Source organism: Hoplias malabaricus, chromosome 6, assembly GCF_029633855.1.
Source record: "Hoplias malabaricus isolate fHopMal1 chromosome 6, fHopMal1.hap1, whole genome shotgun sequence".
Lineage (NCBI taxonomy): Eukaryota > Metazoa > Chordata > Actinopteri > Characiformes > Erythrinidae > Hoplias > Hoplias malabaricus.
Window position 1 is genome coordinate 32,548,044 of NC_089805.1, and position 17,928 is coordinate 32,565,971.

The 17,928-nt window shown below is 37.7% G+C and overlaps 1 protein-coding gene across 1 annotated transcript in view; it reads left to right on the forward strand.

Moving 5' to 3' along the window:
* LOC136700208 (electrogenic aspartate/glutamate antiporter SLC25A13, mitochondrial) overlaps window positions 1–17,928 on the forward strand; it is a 65,923-nt gene that overhangs the window by 19,143 nt on the left and 28,852 nt on the right. Inside the window, 2 exon segments of the mRNA XM_066675489.1 lie at window positions 15,029–15,094; window positions 15,602–15,868. Of these exon segments, the coding sequence (XP_066531586.1) occupies window positions 15,029–15,094; window positions 15,602–15,868 (333 nt within the window).

The window sequence follows — 17,928 nt, forward strand, 5'->3', positions numbered from 1 at the left end:
TCTTGTCAAAGTCAGTTTCCTCTGATGAATTACAGGCTATGGCTAAATGCAAAGCTTTCACTATGTCAAAGGCACCAGGACCCTCCTGTTTAGAACTGTTAATGCCATTAAAGGTTTTAAAGGTGACTTGTTATTTCAAGCCAGTTTATTTTTCCCTTCAGTAAACTGCCATTTTAATATCACATTGAGCTTTTCATTTTCAAAATGAGTTCAATTATGGAATGATTTGAGTCAACCCCAGAACCACCCCCCCTTCCATTCCCACAATTCATAATTAGGTGAAATACAGTTAATAAACGTGCAGTCTGAAATATGTGTGCCAGCTAAGCGACTGTACTCCTGCCAAAGAGATAAAAAGGAAGAAAAGCTAGAGTGTTGACAGCTCCATAAACGCAGGGCTGGAACAGCGCTACAGTCAAACTCTGTAGTAATGTAATATATTTATTGCCTCATTAAAAAGAAAACCTGTTGGAGCTGTCGTGCTCCAAGAAGAATGGTCCTAAGTAATATGCGCACCCCTGTAATTTCTTTTTTTTTTCCTCCTCTCCTCGTATTCTCTATTGCTAAGTAAAATTTTTGTGTGGATCGGGTATAGTCCTGATTTCTTTAAATATTTTATTTAATTGGTTATCAGTGTTTGCAGTTATTAATGTTTTGAGTAAAAATGGCATTAGTAGCTGCCATGGAGAAAAATTAAAAAAGGAAATGATGTAAAGCCATTGTTCCAAACCTAGATGAAATATGGTTTTGGACTGAAGTGCAGTCTCACTGGGCGTCCTGTTATCTAACACATTTGATGTTGTTTGTAATGTTAACTTTGTCATTGATGATTTAGTATTTTAATAGAAACACATTGGAATGCTGTCTGTTTTAGCTGCTGATATATATTTCAGAGGATGTGAAGTAAGTGTTTGGACAGACCACTGTTCGTCAGCTCATCCAGCAAAGGAGGGAACAAACACGTGAACTATGGGGAGTTCATCCAGTTCCTGCTGGTGGCTACTGCTGTTGTTCTCTTTTACCCTTATTTTTCTTCTGTATATCTCTCTTTCTCACACAGACATTCTCACTTTCATCGTCTTTTTATCTTTGTTTCGTTCTCTCTTTGACATTGACTGGTTAAGAGATTATGTCTATTTGCTTTCACGCTTGTTATGATTACACACAGTGCATTTACCTTTGCCTGGGAGGCAGTGATACATGTATTTGTTGCCTGGCATAGCCTTTTTGGGATTGACAGAGAGTGGAGTGTTCTGGGCACATTTTCCCTTTGCACAATGAACCATATTGACCTAGTTAGTCAATAATGAAACACTGGAGTTATATTGCAATGCCAGCATTTGTTTCTCATTTTGTGACGTAACCCAAATACAGTCCAGTGATTCCTCCAAACAGGTAGACATTCTCCTCCATAAATGATGGTATCACTGGTGCTCCTGCAGTCTTTTGTATTTGTTGCATGTGAGCCATTTTCCAATATAATGTCTAGACCTGAAAGTGGCAGAGAGAGAGAGAGAGAGTAAGGCTTGGCTGTGCCAAGTTTGCATCTACCCTCACTATATTTGAATGAGCTTTTTATATTGCACCTAACTTGGTCCAGATGGTTCTGGGGAAACATACTGTGAGAAACACACTGATATTGTATTTGTAGCCAAGACAGAATGAATTTTGTTTTCAGGACTTGCCCTGTCCGTCTGTGGTTGTTTCCAGTTTTTCAGCACTGGTACAGTAACGGCCTTAGTTAAGCTGTGAAAAACGCAAATCTCATATAACATATTTAACCTCAAGACTTGAAATCATTTCATGGTTATTTGTTCTCTTAAACAAAATTAATGCAGACGATTGATATGTATTCTAAGTTCTTTTCCAGTATCACTGATATCCACGTTACAATTACCAAAGCAAAATGTTCTTTAAGTTTACGAACATGTATGGCACACACCAGTGTTTAAAATTCTTTAATAACGTGAGGAAATTGTGTGTAAAGCTGCTTTTTGTTGGCAGTAGGTGATTGGAAAACAGTAGTTAATAATACTTAATAATAAATATAATTACAACACTTAATAATAAATATAAATAAAAGCATTAATAAATCATTGTAATTTTACATCTGCCAGTGTATTAGATTAATCATTTTCACACTTCTTGAAAAAGCCCGGTATTTAAAGTTACCATCTCGTATATGATTCATCTAATTAGTCCTTCATTAAATTAATTTGGGTGGTGAAAGTCCACCATCTGAATTACTTGACTGAATTTAATATCTCATGTAATGTTTGGGGAACACCCAGCTTCTGTTCTTCCCGCTGTATTTGTCGTTCCAAAATATTAACATACAAAAAGAAGAAGAAAAATCTACTTTGCTTATTTTACTTTTCTTCTAGTGCTATAGTTTGTATTTAAAACCTCATTTACTTAAAACCTTTTGTAATTATGTATTTAATTCAGATGTTGATGTTGGTAAAGTATTGTTGTAAACCGTATTTTACAGTTTGTTAGAAATCTGTTACTCCTAAAATTCTACAAAATGGCATTCAAATTGAACAAACATATCAATGTTACTGAGTCTATCTCAACTCACTACACCTCTAAAAGAGTAAAGGCTTTTGTTTCTGCTGTCCTCTTGTCCTGATGTAATATTGCTGTCCTCATGAGAGGTATAATATGTAGTAAATGAATATGCCATGTGTTTTGAATTGGGTGCTAGTAAAGCAGCTTCAGTTCAGGCTTTGTCTTTATTAAGCCCACCCTCCTTTAGTAGATGTGGCTTTACACTAGCAACAAGGAACCAGATGGAGATATGTATGATGAAATTATCTGGAGAATAAGTGAACTGGAAATTTCTCACTATGGGTCTTATACCAATTTACTTACAATGAAACCCAGAAATTCTTGAAATTACATTTTTCCCCCCACAATGATTGGTTGCATCTCAAGACTGACTCCATTCTTGTCTGTGTAAAATCGTGCTCATATCATGATATTGGCATACGCAGACGTGGCACATGACACCATGTCAGAAGTCTGGCTCCGTCATATACCACCAAAGCGAACACTTTTTTCAGCATCCAGCAGTGTTTCTAACCTGAGTGGTGTTGATGAAATCCAGAAGACGTTGAAGGGCTTTTTTTTTCTAAACAGGCATTTTATTGTTTAAATGTAAATTTAATGCAAGCGCTTGAATTGAAATAATCCAAACAGAGGTGGCTCGTCAAAAGGTTTTATTTGAATCCACGGACAATTAAAGTAACAATAAATGCTGAGGCGGTTTCAGCATTGGCTTTCAGAGGCTTCGACTCACCCTGCAAAATAAAAACCATGCTTCTAAAACAGTCACAGTTGCAATAAGTTAAGGTTTTAAGAGGCTAAAACTGTAAACAGTGAGGCCCTGAGTCATGGCTGTTGTGTAGTCCCATGTGGCGGTGGCTGTACCAGCTCAGGCCAGCTCCCGTTCTGGCAATTTTTCCCCCCTATTTTCAACACTTTTTTTTCCCACCACTAATTTTTCCTTTTACTAAACTGTACGTGTACAGTCCGGCCCAAAATTAGTCATACCCATGCCAAATATTGATTTATAGTCAAATTTTATTTGTACTAGACTTAAACCAAATTTTTTGAACCAGAAATTAAATTTTTGGTAAAAGTACCATGTTCATAATTATACATACTCGTTCTTAGTATTTGATGGCAAAGCCTTTATTTGCCATTGCAGCAGTCATACTGTTCTTATGATTGCGAAGAAGCTTTTTTTGCATGTCTGTACTGGAATTGTGGATCCCTCCTATGTTGCAACAATCACTCTGTTCTTTACATCCCTCCACAGATTCTCAATGGGATTGTGGCCTTCTGGCTGGGCCACTCCAAAATCTTGACACTATTTTTTCTAAACTGTTTCATGACCACTTTGGCTGTATATTTCAGGTCATCATACTGTTGGATGGTCCCATGCAGTCAAAGGCTAAGTTGTTCTGCATATTGCCTGATGATTACCTCCACAAGGATAATGTCATGTTTTCTCCTGACCAAATAGCCAAACAGATTTATAAAATAAAGAAATCTTTGTTTATGGGGATGGTGTTCTTGAGGTTAAAAGCTTCTCATTTTTTTCATCAAATGAAAACCAAATCTCTATGTTCAAAAAGACACATAATTTTCTGCATCTTCTGACTACAGAACAAAGAAGAAAGCTTTTGGTCATCAGCTGTGTAGTGAGATGAGATGTAAAGAGTTGTTTGGACATAGGGACATGGCTTTGATTTTTGGTAAAAGAAAACAGTATTATTCAACCCCAAGAACATCATCCCCACAGTCAAGCTTGGTGGTGGGAATGTAATGCTTTTGGGTAGCTTTTTTATTTTATTTCTGGAGAAATACATCAAATAGTCTGCAGAAAAACGGTTGACAGGAATTTAAATTGTTAACATGTATTATTATCATCGCTAACACAATGTCTGATCAAGTTACACATAAAATTCTGTATATGCCTAGGTAATATAGTTTTATTTTTATAAAATATAATAATTATTATTACATTAATACTATTTAATGTAATGGAGCTATTTCATGTATTTAATGCAGTTACTTATGTTGTGCAGTGGCTTATTTAGCCAGTTCTTTTGCTCAGCAGGCTCCTCATCTTTATTTATTTAAAGGCATGTGAACAGGCCCAGTTCTACTGAAATCACTTGATGTGGTTGAAGAAATACTTACCTATTGCCTTATGCTGTACACTCCCCATTCTTCATGATTGAATAATGTTCACACATTCTTGCTGCAGAATTGAGAAACCTGTGTCTTAAACTCTTGCACTGCTACAGCAAACTCAGTTATATTCTTCATTTTCCAATATACTGATTAATAAGCTCTAGTTTTTTTAAAGGACGATAGTCTTTCCCTGTTACAGATCTAGTGTCATTTTTCATTGTGACCCTTTTTTTGAATTTCCACTGCTTGGCAAAGTAGTGAGAGGCAAAGAAAATGCTGCAAAAATGAAAGAATTATACCATTAATATGTAGCATGTCATATATTCAACTTGTACAGGTTGGTCTAAGTCAAAGAGCTGTTTTAGTTCTGTGGAGGGGTTAAGGAACCTTAATATCAGAATTACCTGATGGCAGTGAAACCATATGACTTTACTCGCAAGATTAGCCTGCGACAAAGCTATGTTTACTTTTCTGAATACTTAGAAACTGTCTTGATAAGCACTGGATTAGCAACACAGAGATAGCAGGGATGTCATTGTCACAATTTGCTCTGTCCACATCACATTTGTATTAGGTCCTGACTGTTATTTCAGTTGCTCACATGAGCAAAAAAACCCCTTTGATAAATTGAGTAGTGTTATGTAAAGCACATTATATTGAATTGAGATTTTTTTTTTAACTAATCATGGGCACTTGCTAACTTCTGTTAATTAATACAAGCTGAAATTGTAACAGAATACAATTATCATCATAATTAATCATGTAACAAATTGTCACTCTCCAATTAGAAACGTATCTTTATTTTTGTTGATTTTAATTTTATTACATTATTGGACACAGCAGCTGTCCTTTATATTGTGTGAGAATTTCATGAAGAAGGGCCCAAAAGAAATGCTTCAAAAGTAAATATTTTTACATTCACTTCTATTGAAAGTTAAGGTTTTTCCTTCTCCTGTAAAGTTATTATTTTGGCAGATATATAGTTTTAATTGGACAGTGACAAAATACATCCCTACCTAATTACATTTACATTTACAGCATTTAGCAGACACTCTTATCCAGAGCGACTCACAGAAGTGCTTAGTGTTCAGACAGAATGTTTATCCGAGCTAGTACAAATAGGTTAGGGTCCAAATTCCCTCTGAGCTCAGACGCTTGTCAGAACAAGGGCTAGTGATGGTACCTAGAAAGAACAAAACGTAGTAAGTGCAATACACAATACAATCTAGTCAAACTTAGAAAGAACTCAAACTTGGAAAGAAAAACTAGACAGTGCTTATTCCTAGAAAGAAAGGAGGTGAATGCAGTTGAAGTGCAAAAGCAGTCTGTTACGGTGAGCACTTAGATTAGTGCTCACCTAAGTGTGTCACAATGAGATGGGTCTTCAGTCTGCATTTGAAGACCGTAAGAGTGTCCGCTGTTCAGACAGCATCTTAATCTTAATCTTAGCCTGACTGTTGTATGAACAATGAACAAAACCACTAACAAAGTCATGAGGCTTTCCTCTCGTGACAATTAATCTCTTTTATTAAATCTGAGTAATTTCGACAGTTCAGAGTAGCAAGTCTTCATGGTCAGTAAAGAAAAGAGATGCATCGACATGGGAATTATAGGCTAATGTTTGGATTTTAATGTAGTAATGTATATATTTATTTTGTTGTTCTACCAGATTCTGTTATGATTGTTCTGTTTAGTGATGACAGCTATTATCATATTACCAGTTATCCTAATTTATAGGGGCCTAAGAACAGGGCAGGGTTGGTCACAGAACTGTCAAGTTGGTCTAAATCTCTCCCTTTGTGCTTTCTAAAACTGCCCACTGGAATGAATATTCCTCACCATACAAAAGTGTGTTTCGTTAACAGTCGGTTAGGGGGATGTTCACTGCTCTGGGCTTCAGGAACATCATGTTCACCATCATACATCAGATGCTTGTGGAGGAATGTTTGGTGGCAGTAAGTCAACCCTCTTTGACAATTTCCTTGTTAACACAAAGCAGGCATTTGCACTAAGTTAACCAGGCAGACAGGCCATTTCAGGATAAAGCCCTGCTTCAAAGAGTGTATTTAAACAAGTGTAGCTGAAAACATGTACCATGTACAGATGCATGTTTCTGTTTGGGTGTGTGTGTGTGTGTGTGTGAGTGAATAGTGGCCTGTTTCGTAAACACAACGTGGAGTCTGTCATTTTCTCCACAGTAAGCGCCTTATAAACCTTGGGGTTGTGCTATATGTTTGTAAACACACACTTACAAAGCCATTAGAAATAAATTAAAGGCAATGCGTTCATCAAACCCAGTCTCCACACATGTGCGCCTTTAACTCAGACACGGCGAAAGATAAATGAGAATTGTAGCCTAAATATTTTCCTTACATTATTTAGTTTCTTTCACTCATGTCTGAACTCAGTTGTTCTGGCTCTTATTAACTGTTTCAGAACATGTCCATGTGAGAATTTTACAAATGTTTTCTTGGCAGAGAGAGCCTTGGCTTGGCTGTTTGTTTTTGTGGCTGGGGTTCCACATCACTACTTCTGCAAAGCACACAGCACCATCTAGTGAGAGAGAGGACTGCTTCAGCACATTCTCCCCACCCCCACAAGCCAGAAAGAGAAATGCAAGTACTTTCTTTAAAGAAAAAGATTCACATTCCTGCCTGAAGCCAACCAGCAAAGGGCCAGCAAAGAAACATTTCAGTTCTATTCATTTCAATATAAAACAAAAAATGTGCATATTTGGTGGATTTTATTCGCAGTGTGCTGTGAACATGAATGTTCCTGGGCAGCAGGAGTATAGCCTATTTTCACGGAAGCTATTAAAAAACTTACCTCATGCTATTTTTTCCACTTTATACGTCCCTCTTCTCATAAAACAACTTAATTAAAGTGCCCCTCGAGCTTGAATCCTTATGAAATTACAACCAGTTCTCTCCATGGAACTCCGTGGCAGTGTAACTACGTCTTTAACTAGCTCACCCCACCGAGCACTAAATAAATACATGTGGAGTTTGACTCATGCCTGTCACTTCTTCAAAGAATATTCTGCATTTATTTTTTTTGTAAAAGAATGTCATTTTCTGTGTGTGTGCCTGTGTGTGCCTGTGTGTGCCTGTGTGTGCCTGTGGGTGCCTGTGGGTGCCTGTGTGTGCCTGTGTTTCTCTCTGTATGCGACTGGTGGAGATACGTCACACCAGGCAAGTTTCTCTTACTTTAATGTCTTTAACTCTCTACTCAACAACATGGAGCTCATTAGGAAGTTCTACATTACCATTGTGGGACATTGCAGAGCTGTTGAATTCACCAGTGGTTGGTGAAAAATAAAGAGCATAACCTGTGCTTCCCATAATGACTGGTTTCTGCCTTTGTTCTGTGTTTTATGCCTCTTGCATTGTGATCATCTGTTTCAGGGCAAGGACACCAGGACTTTAATTTTGTCAGGGTTACATACAAATTCAGGTCACAGGGAAAAAGCTGAACAAAAAATTTAAAAAAATATTACTTTTTACCCAAATTATGTGTGCTACACTGGTCCAAATTATATATATAATAGTGCCATTTGATATAGTGATGGTCACAGACATTCATTTATAGTTTTGGCCTTGCCCTTGCTCTTAGTGTTGTATAGCCATACCTGTTTGAATCAACTGTTAAGATTTTTTATTAATTTTTGTACATTGCACATTATCTTAAACTGCCCACCACTTCTTTAGTGTTAGAATGAGAGTGAGTCCTCATCATCTCTAATGTCTAAACATATTTGGAATTAAAGTTCATACGCACCTACACTTCTTGGTTGGCTCAGCGTAATTAAATCCTTTCCTGCATTATCAGTACAACCTGATAAGACACATGAACTTTCCTTTAGTTTTTTGCTTATCAAATATAATTGAAGCATAATGATGTCTCCTGTTATTCTAAAACAGTTGGAGAAAGTACAGAATTTAAAACATGCCTCGGTTCTCAAATTCAGCCACTTCTCACACGCATGCAGGTGTTACAAATACAAGCAAGTACACATTTTGAAGTGGGGTTTTTTTTTGTGTGTAATGTATAACAGCTATTCAAAATTCAAACATTCCCCCACTGCTTTCTCATTTTATGCTAAACATTGTGAAGTTAAAATAATGGCAACTGTCATTTTTATTCAACACAAAACCTAAAAATGAAGTTGTCTGAAAATGGCAAGTAAGAAGGGTTTATTCATCACTGCATTCATTATGAGTTCTATCAAGGAATAAGCTCTGTAAAAGCATGTGCACTGATAGATGTTAGCAATGTGTGTAGCTTATTATAAGTTTGTTAGATTACGTATATTTTTTAATGAAATGAAACCTGTTCTTTTTAATAGTACTAAGAGTGGGAGCATGTTTGAAATGTTATAACAATTAAATGATACATGTGAGATACTTTATATGTGAAGTACTTTAAAACTTAATATGTCCTGATTAAGAATGCATGCATTGTGGTCCATGATCCTTCTTACAAAACTGATCAGTCAAAAATTTTCACCTGTCACAGTTTTCTGTTCTGAGAGAGAGAGAGAGAGAGAGAGAGAGAGAGAGAGAGAGAGAGAGCATTTATGAACTGCTGACCTGTGTAATTGCCCTCTTATTTTGGCCAATGTGCAACTCTCTGTCTTAGGCACTCTTTGCTACTCACTACTGTGCCACTCCCACAGGGGCCGCTGGTCAGTAGTTGGCTTCTCTGGAACTGTGCGTGCACAACTCTGTGTTTGTGTCTCTAGCTGACCTTCAGTTGATTATTTCCGTATGTAGCAAATGGTACAGGTTAAACCTGTGGCAGCACCATGGCCTCCTTTATCTACATTGCAGGCACACACCTGGTTCTGTTCTATGTGGCTGACAATCTTTTTTTATACAATTTCTTAAATATAATTTAGCATTAATATCCAAGGCTTAAATACGGATTTCTGAGTGCTAGCCTAGCTACAATACAATAGACTAATGAACATAACTGAGCTTGAAATATTGGAACAGAATTTGTCCTTGGTTGGGAAACATGATGTAACTAGACAGACTATATGAACAGAAGAATGATTGGTTTCCTTGTCCATTGTTTCTGAGCAAGAGGATCATTCTTATCTTTGAATGAGTGGTTACTAAATTTGTAATGATGCTGCTGTTACTTTATTACAAAATGTGTTTAGTGGCTAAAGGCAGATTTATGCCTCTTCGTTGAACCCCTGCGGAGTCTATGACGTAGCAAGTGGCCTATGCTGTTGTGAGCGTTTACACTTGCGTTCTGTTATGTCTACATCGCTCTGGAAAGAATAAAGTACAACACTGGCCTGGGACCCTGAACCTCATAGCAGTTTTTTTTTCAGAGGTGACCATATTTTTCCCTTAAGTTCTTTGAAATGTTTGTACATTATGTGACGTCCAAACCAATGTTTGAGGAAATCCCTAGCCATGAATTTGCTGCTATTTTTGTCTTTCTAGTGTGGCAAAGAGTACTGCATACTTCTTGGATACCTATCCTCAACTTGATCCATGTTCATCCAATCAAAGTTTAGTTGTGCTCTGCATTGCTGTAATTTGTAGTCACTTTTCTAGGAAAATCATAGCACCCTGAAGAAGCCCACAATGAAACTGGGAGTGACCCAAGGTGGGGATTGAAACCACAACCCAAGACAGTGGAACTGTATGGCATGATTAATACACTAATAATAATAATAATAATGACATTTTACCTATAATTAAAATGATAAATAAAGTAGTTAATACACTAGAACAGGGGTTCTCAACTGGTCTTAGCCTGGGACTCTCATGGTCATTAAGTCGGCGACCCACTTTTATAGAGTACAAACAAAACAACTTTATTTTTGAAAATTAGCCTTCAAAAACACATTTAAACATCAGAACATGTCCGAGACCCACTTTTGAGTCGCAACCCACCAATTGAGAATTGCTGCACCACATAAACATTGCATAGCATTAAAATTAGCAGTACTTGACAGAAGCAGATTACAGATTAAAAGTTAAATCACAGATATATCCAACAAAGTAGTTGTTTTAAAGAAAACAATGTTTACTTACCTGAAAAATTACAGTATAATTAACTTTAAAGAAAATTAAACTGAAGCAAATATCTATGCCGCTCAGATGGTTACATTGCTAAATTAAATGTTTTACTTGTTGTTTTCCTCATAATTGTGATTCCAGTAATCCATTTTCTTCACTGTTATGGTGAACGGCGTTACCCAGTTAACTGCCCAACCCAAGAAATCCCATAGGAGTTTTTCAGAAATCTTTCTGCTTTCAATACATATTACCAGAACAGGTTTATCTAGTCTTAAACAGGAAACTCATGTCCACTGTTCTACCACAAGAGGAGATTAGTAGACATGGTTACAACAAAGACTTAAGGACAGCTAAAGCCTTTTGGTGTTATGTACAAAAAAGTGTTTGAGGAAGAAAATGTTTGACACCTAATAAGGTAGATGTGAAAGTGAAAACAGAATATGTACACTCAGTATTCTCTGATCTAGTATTCTATATCTAAGTAACAGAGTAAACACAAAGGAAAATGAATTTCTCAGGAACCCCAGTGGCACACATTAGGAAATTGTGTGTGTATGTGGGAGATGTTAAGAGTCAGGTGCCCGTGCAATCTTCTATTGCACCCTCTTCACACTCCAGAGCATGTTTAAAGACAGCAGTAAGCTGAGCTCAGTTTTATTGAATAGGGCTCTGTGTAAGAACACATGCTGCCCTTTTAAGAGTAGTCACTCTATACTAGTGCAGTGGGAATGCCACTGTAAAGCAGCCTTCCTCATCCTGCTCATTACCACCCAGCACTTAACCTTCACACTGCACCGATACTCAATACCTTAGCCCATTCACTCATTCAACACAAAAATGCAGCATATTGAATGAACTGGGATGGACCAGGAGAGCCTATGGTCAGTGGAAATGGCTTACAGTGGAATGTTGTAATGATGGAAGTCTCCGTGTAGCATTCTGTTTCCTGTAGTCTAATTATACAGTCTAATTACATCTCTTGGTTTTGCAGTCTTTCTTGCTCAACTTTTACTTTTCCTGTCTTTCAGAGGAGTTCATCATTGCCTCTCAGATGGTTGGTCAGGTAACCCCCCCCCCCCCCATGGAGGTGGACATCCTGTTCCAGCTGACTGACCTGTCTGAGCCGTGAGGGTGAGTCAGTGCTGAGACTGGGCCATGCCTTTTGAGTCATCGTCTGAGCAACTCACTCCCTTACTGCCAGCTCTCTACAACACTCAGAGATGAGTATTTGAGACCGAGCTGGAGCACGCTTCAGTTCCGCCTCGGAGCCTCTCTGCCCTCGCAGGGCCCACTTGTCACTGTCACTTTCTAAAAATTAGGTTGCATGAATCCGCTGTAATTATATGGGAAACAGTTTGGTCTGTAGCCAAGTTGCTTGCTCTTGCATTTGCATACTTCAAGGAGACACATCACCCTCCTTCTTTAGTGGACTATCAGCATAAAACATTAGTCTACAGTAAGGTACTTTGACAAATCATATTTTGAAATGAGTTGCTAAGATAAACACATATAAAGATGCTCTAGCAAAATTAAGAAAGTTATTATTAATAAGCTTAGGCATTATGAAATCTAGCACAGTGTTTAAAATCTCTAGACACACTGCCGTATCTAATCCACTTCTACCAGCATAACACACATTAAGATATCACTACCACATCAGTGTCACTGAAATACTGAGAATGATCCACCAGCCATACCTGCTCTGTCATGGTCCTGTGGGACTCCTGACCATTTGAAGAGAAGGATGAAAGGGTGGAATAAAATATACAGAGCAAGAAACGGACTATAGTCTGTAATTACAATTACAAAGTGCTCCTGTATGGTCAGTGGGAGAGTGGACAGAGTGTAGAAACAAGGTGGTTGTTTAGGTTAATTTGTGTGTGTGTGTGTGTGTGTGTGTATATATATATATATATATATATATATATATATATATATATATATATATATATATATATATATATATATATATATATATATATATATTAGAAGTGCTCCAAAATTTCTTGGAAAAAATCATTTTTACATTTACCTCTATTGCAAATTAAGAAGGCTTTTTCTCTCTTTTGTAAAGGTTAAAGTTACTATTTTGGGAGATTTGTGTTTTTAATTATACAATTATATCCTAGCTTATGATTTTCTATTAACAAGAGTTAACTTTCAGCCCAGTTCCTGAAAAGTTGGGAGGCTGTGCAGTATGTAAATAAAACAATGAAATGTAATGATGTGCACATCATGTAAATCCTATATTTGATTGAAAGTAGTCCAAAGACAAAATATCAAACTTTAAAAAATATATGCCCATTTAGAATTTGATGCCATGTTTCAAAGAAGTGGGAACAGGGCCAGGAAAAGACTGGTAAAATTGTGTAATGCCAAATAAACACCTGGTAGAAAATCCCACAGCTAATTACATTATTTAGCAATAGGTCTGTCACATGATTGTCTATAAAAAGATCATTCCAGAGAGGCCTTTCTTTCACTAAAGGTAAAGATTAGTGTATTGGAAATCACTGAATGGGCTCTGTGTCTGTGAATACATATCTTTGCTGCATCAACAAATAAGTTAAAACTCTACCATGCAGAGAGGAAACCATGGATAAACAAGATCCAGAAATGATGCTGCTTTCTCTGATCCTGAGTTCATTAAAGATGGACTTAGGCAAAGTGGAAAAGTGTCCTGTGGTCCGACAAATCGACATTTTAATATTCTTTTAGGAAGTCATGGAAACAACGTCCTAGAGGCAAAAGAGGAGTGTGGGCCGTCCGTTTTGTTATAAGCAAACAGTTCAATAACTAGCATCCGCGATTGTGTGGGGTGCATTAGCATAAATTATATGGGTGACTTGCACATCTGTGAAGGCACCGTTAATGCGAAACCATATATACAGGTCCTGGAGCAACATTTGCTGCCATCCAGATGACATTGCACAGAAGGCCTTGGTTATTTCAGCAATTCCAAATAGCATTCTGCAAATATTACAACAGCATGGCATGAGTCCACATGCTAAACTCAACTACCTGCCTTCCAGACTTGTCACCCATTGAAAACATTTGGTACATTTTAAAAAAATATACACAGTAGTAGATCATAAAGTGTTAAGCAGCTGAAATCATATAAGAAGCAATAATATGAAACAAAGACCTTTTTAGCAACTACAGCAACTGGTCTCCTAAGTTCCCAAATGTTTAAATACTATTGATGAAAGAAGAGGTGATGCAGCACAGTAGTTTTGAAAAGTGATGCTGGCATCAGATTCAGAGTGGGGGAAAAAAACATTTGATGTTGTCTTTGTACTGTTTAGATTGGTTGCACATCATTGCATTTTCTTTCATTCACAATTTACAGTAGGTCCAATTTATTTGTAACAGTTTTTTTTACTGTAGATGAAAAACTTGAATTTTGTGACCAAGCTCCATGGACCTAGCAGTTTTTGCAACAAATGTTTGAATTTGAACACTACTTGAAAATCTATCAACGTGGTTGTAATGCAAAACTGCATTTTAATGGGTTTTGGGTTTTTGGAGTTTAACTTCATATATATGAAATCTGTGACCAATATTTGATGGTAAGCGTAGGTGTGTTGGTAAGATCCTAATTTTGTTTCTCAGTGAATTAACCAATTTTACATTGTTATGGATGCAAAAATTAGCATTACAGACTGCATTAAAAAATCTGGTTGTGAGGGCTTTTTTTAATCAGTTGAGAAACTTTTAGGAGTCAATCACAAGACATCTAGTGATTTTTAATTAATTTTCCCATGCTGTTATTTTATCACCCCAAGTTTTTGTGCCTAGTTAATCTATAATCTGTCTGCTCATTACTTGATGACAACATGATATGCTTTTATACACGTGGCTTAATTACTTGCCCATAGTATAATAATGTTGATTTCGAAAGCTAAGTATTAGCTCAGTGTTTCTAAGAGGCTGTGGCACAGGGAAGGCCATTTGACCGTACATGACTGGCGTCCCCAGTAGACCTACAGCATGCAGTGGGTGGTAATTGCTTTCTAGACAATATTATTTCTTTGCCATGTGATATGGTAATAGGCCCTACTTGCTGTAATTGGAGATGCTTGAGATAATTGCTCCACATAGATGTTATGCTTTGAAAGGGGAGACAAAGGTATGGGAAAGGTACAGAGGAATGTTTGGAAGTCACAGCTTCTGTTTTGAAGATGGTCTGTCATAATGTTGAGCAGACAAAGTGCTTTTCAACAGGCTGCTGAGGAACGAGTTGTTAATTGTTTACTTTTTTTTTCTTTACTGCCTTTTTGGTTTAGTCGATATCAACAAGATTGCACCTTTGGAGGAGGGAGCCCTGATTTGCAAGCTCGCTAAAGTCCAGGGTAAGTAATAATTGGCCTGCTTGGGTATATTTGAACCTGTTTTACATATTTAAACATTTTCTTAAATCATATGTGTTGGGTGGCACAGTTTTAATTGCAGCCTTTAAAACGCTAACTAGATTTTTTAAAATAAGGTTTGAGTGCTCCTTCATTCTTGTTGTTTTACAGTAAAACTGTCATGTCCATTGTAAGGGATTTTAATTTAACTTGCTACCAAATTACAAACATGGCCTCTGGTCCTCTGGTGATTTTTTTCCAGCAACTGTTGCTTTTTGCTCAGGCCAAAGCAATGAAAAATAGGGAATATCTGAAGCTGTCATCAACATTCGGAACGCACATATAAAAAGTTGTAAATGAAATGCAAGCCCAGCAGTGGAGGAAAGTTATCACTCTCCGTGGGCAGCTGGGGGGAAATGAAAACAGACACAGAGGGTTGAGGACTCTGTGGGGAGATTGGAGGGAGAGAGACAGAGGGGTTTGCTGGATGTGCTTTTTTTATTTTGTCAGAAGCTGTTCTTCCAGACCCGCTGAGGGCTGAGTTATTCCTCCATGGCGGGCCGTCCAGGGCAGGGGCCCCGAGCAGAGACGCCAGTCCCACCACAATGAGCAGCTTTGGGCTGTGGTTTGGGCCCTGTGGGCTGTTGGCCAGCTCTCCCTACCACACCCCCTTCTCTTCACCCAACACCCCCAAACCCCTACATGAAAGACCAGGGGTCCTGGAGTATCCTGACAGGTGGTCCTATTCCAGTCCAGCAGCAGAGGCAGCAGGGCAAGGTGACAGGTATCTCTGGCAAGGAATGTGGATCGGAATGCTTGGGTGGTTCTAGCTAGCTAACTCTCATTCACGCTTGTACTCTTCACTGCGATGCTGGGCCCAGGCTCTTGGATGCTTGCTTCACTAGCGCTTTTCCAAATTTTACAGCATTCAGCAGGGAATGGAATGGAATCTATCTAACACACAATGCATAATTTAAACAGATATTAATTCTGTCAAAGAGGGTGATGTATTTGTGTACTCTCACAAGGTTATTTTAATGTCAAGGTTGTTTTTGGTCTGCATACATGAACTATAAATAAAACATGTCCATTGCGTGTTATTAAGGCTCGACCTTCATTTTTTTTATTAAGTTCAAAAAAGGATTTTGTTAAAAAAAATACATTTATATAATTGTCACATTTAATATTAATTTAAATAATAAAGAAAGAAACGTGCTAAAGTTGCTGCTTTATTGGAGCGGTGGAGCTGTAAAGCTCTTAAAGTTTACAAGTAGGGAAGAAGTGACACAAAGTAGAAATAAAATTAATTCAAAATTCATTTAAAATATACATAATTAAATGTTATCAACCTGATTGCGGTTGTCCTGTTCTGACCTGAAGTGAATGCCCAAATTTTGGCAGTTGAATGTGAGTTTGGTCCTTAATGAATAAAATGTAAATTGTATTAAGACATTAAGAGTTTTGACCGACTGCTATATATCTAGCCCCTCAGACTGTTACTAGTACTAGTTAATTTAATACATTGTCAGTCACACAACTTTAGTTGTTCATAGGCAATAGATGCTGTAGCAGAGGTCTGTAGTCTGATTTTGCTCAAATACAATTTAAATAAATAAAAATTGGAAAAAAGACATGTTTTGCACTAAATACCACTGTGAAAACAGCAAAACTAAATCTGGTATAAACCATATAAAAGTTTCATTTTTAATGAAATCTATTCTTAAAATTATTATATTAAAGAAGATTGTTTTAAAATGAATGCTCGTTGTTCTCAGATTTGTGAGAAACAGAACAGCTGAACATTAGTATCTAATATGGAGGTGAAACCACAGCTTTAGCAGGTCTTGTAGGGATGCTTTAATCCCGATGAACTGGATCAATGTGAGCTGTGATCAGCAAAAACTGATAATCTGCAGGACATGTGCTGTAACTGACCAAACTTGCACAAGGGAAATTTTTGTAAATGTCTAGCATTTTTGGAATTCTTTTAGAGAGAAATGCACTGTTAATGGGGAGTTTTGGGAACTATTTTATAAATGCTTACTGGAAACCTCAGTAAAAATGTGTGTGTGGATCCTAACTCGCCCGGTCTTTTGGTCTCTCACTTTGAGAAGAAGTTTGATCTGTTCTGATCCAGATAGCAGCAGAGTCTGCCTACAGGTTCTCACTGGCCTCCATGGCTGGAGGTCATGCATCAATGTGCACCACCCATTTAACTGCTCTCCCTGTCCTCTCTTCTTCACCACAGTGCCAGAGGAGGGGGGGAAAAAATACAAAACAAAAGCTGCTCTATTTCCTTCTGAGGGGGCTGATCTAACCCGCTTAAGAAGGCGAGGAGGGTATGCATGGGAACCTCCTGTGTGGATTCTTTTGTACCTGTGAGTGATCAGAGGGATGTGTGTGTGTGTGTGTGTGTGTGTGTGTGAGTAGGTGGTGCTTGGCTCTGTGTTCGGCTCCAGACTGGCTCTCTCGCAGGAGACAGGTTAATAAGGAGGTAGCGCCTGGCCAGGTCTCTCTTTAATTAAGCCTGTCGGGGCTGTGTCCCCTTTGTGTCCAGTGCAAACCTGTCAGATAAGGCTTGACTGGTGAGCTTGAAATACCCTGACAGCTCTTTTACATTTTTTTTTCTCACTAATTTTCAGTTTAATGTGCACTTCCCATCAACCCCTCTCACACTTCCTGACCTGCATTCCAAAAAAGAAACTGTTGAGAGAGCTAAAACTATCAAGACAACATGATGCATTGCTCCAAAGCTGCTTTTGTGCTTCTCCTTATTAAAGTTCATTAGTTTGGTCATTCAGTGTCAGGCTGCCAATAAAACACATTATTATTATTTT